General features: G+C 30.3%; 1 protein-coding gene across 1 annotated transcript in view; it reads left to right on the top strand.

The window, feature by feature from the left end:
- Positions 1-312: 312 nt before the first annotated feature.
- The window catches only part of LOC105310545 (unconventional myosin-XVI-like), a gene marked incomplete at its 3' end in the record, with an annotated part of 4,141 nt that continues 3,237 nt past the window's right edge, over positions 313-1,216 (top strand). Inside the window, exon 1 of the mRNA XM_011386710.2 lies at positions 313-578. Within this exon, the coding sequence (XP_011385012.1) occupies positions 438-578 (141 nt within the window). The remainder of the gene's footprint in view (positions 579-1,216) is intronic.

Below are 1,216 nucleotides of genomic sequence, written 5' to 3'. Positions count from 1 at the left end.
CTTTCTCAAAGAAATCTTGTCCTCTTGCCTATTATGGATATGCAACAGAAACGAGGAGGCAAGAAATGCTTCTTCTTTCTTTAGGATCTCATGATCAACCCAGTTTTATCTTTGCTTGTTGACTAGAGACCTAATATTTCCTTTGGGAAATAATTTGTAAACATTCAAATATATTTTAGATCCAAAAATGTTAAGTTAATGTAATTATACTTGTTTTATTTCCGCATACTTTAAACTGAATAATCAGAAGTCAACAATGCTATGTGAAACTCTTGACTTTGGCATCTCAGGCAATACTGTAATGCTTTATCTTGAAAGACTAATTGGTGTTAAATGTTCTTGAGTCAATATTTCATCAGTCTAAAACTGTGTCCTAGATATGCATGGCCATATATCTTGAATTGTTTTCTTTTCCCCTACAATAGCTTTGTGTCAACATGACCAATGAGAAGATGCACCACTATATCAATGAAGTGCTTTTTCTACACGAGCAAACAGAATGTGTACAAGAGGGAGTTACCATGGAAACAGCTTATTCTCCTGGTAACCAGACTGGAGTACTGGATTTTTTTTTCCAGGTATTCATATAATATAATTACGTTACAGAATGCATGCCTTTAAATATGCTAGAGACAAATAATTTTCTTTCAAGGGTCCTTATTTTTGAGATATTTTTCTACATGAAACTGCAATGTATCTATAATCTTTGGATGGGAAACACAGTTAGCTTTTTCTAAAACGGCATTTGAAGGATTATCAATTCATTAAAGGACAGAAAATATTAAATTATTTGGTTATGAAAATATTCAGCATTGATTTTGTTGCTAAAGCTCTCCTTTGAAATAGTTACAAATGTCCAGTGTACAAAACAAATATTTTATAAAATAATATCTAAGACTAACAAGATCATAAAATAAATTCAAGAGAATCTTTTTTATCTTTAAAGTTTCTAAATTTAAATATGGAAAAATTGGCAGAAAAAATATATATGCGTACATATAATCTTAGAGTGTCTTTGAGTATTTATAATTATCTCCGTTTCTACCTTACAATGCAAAAATCTTTGCATCAATATCTCTTATTACATAAACAAAAATCTATCATATAAATGGCAACACTTATCTATAATATAGGAAGACATCATGTAGATTTACCCGTAATATGTCTAAAACCCTTGAACCTTGTGTAAAACTGATAACATTCATCTATTGGAGAG

This window comes from Pteropus vampyrus, unplaced genomic scaffold, assembly GCF_000151845.1.
Source record: "Pteropus vampyrus isolate Shadow unplaced genomic scaffold, Pvam_2.0 Scaffold5766, whole genome shotgun sequence".
Lineage (NCBI taxonomy): Eukaryota > Metazoa > Chordata > Mammalia > Chiroptera > Pteropodidae > Pteropus > Pteropus vampyrus.
Note: the sequence above shows the minus strand (reverse complement) of the source record. Positions and strands in the feature narration are given on the sequence as shown.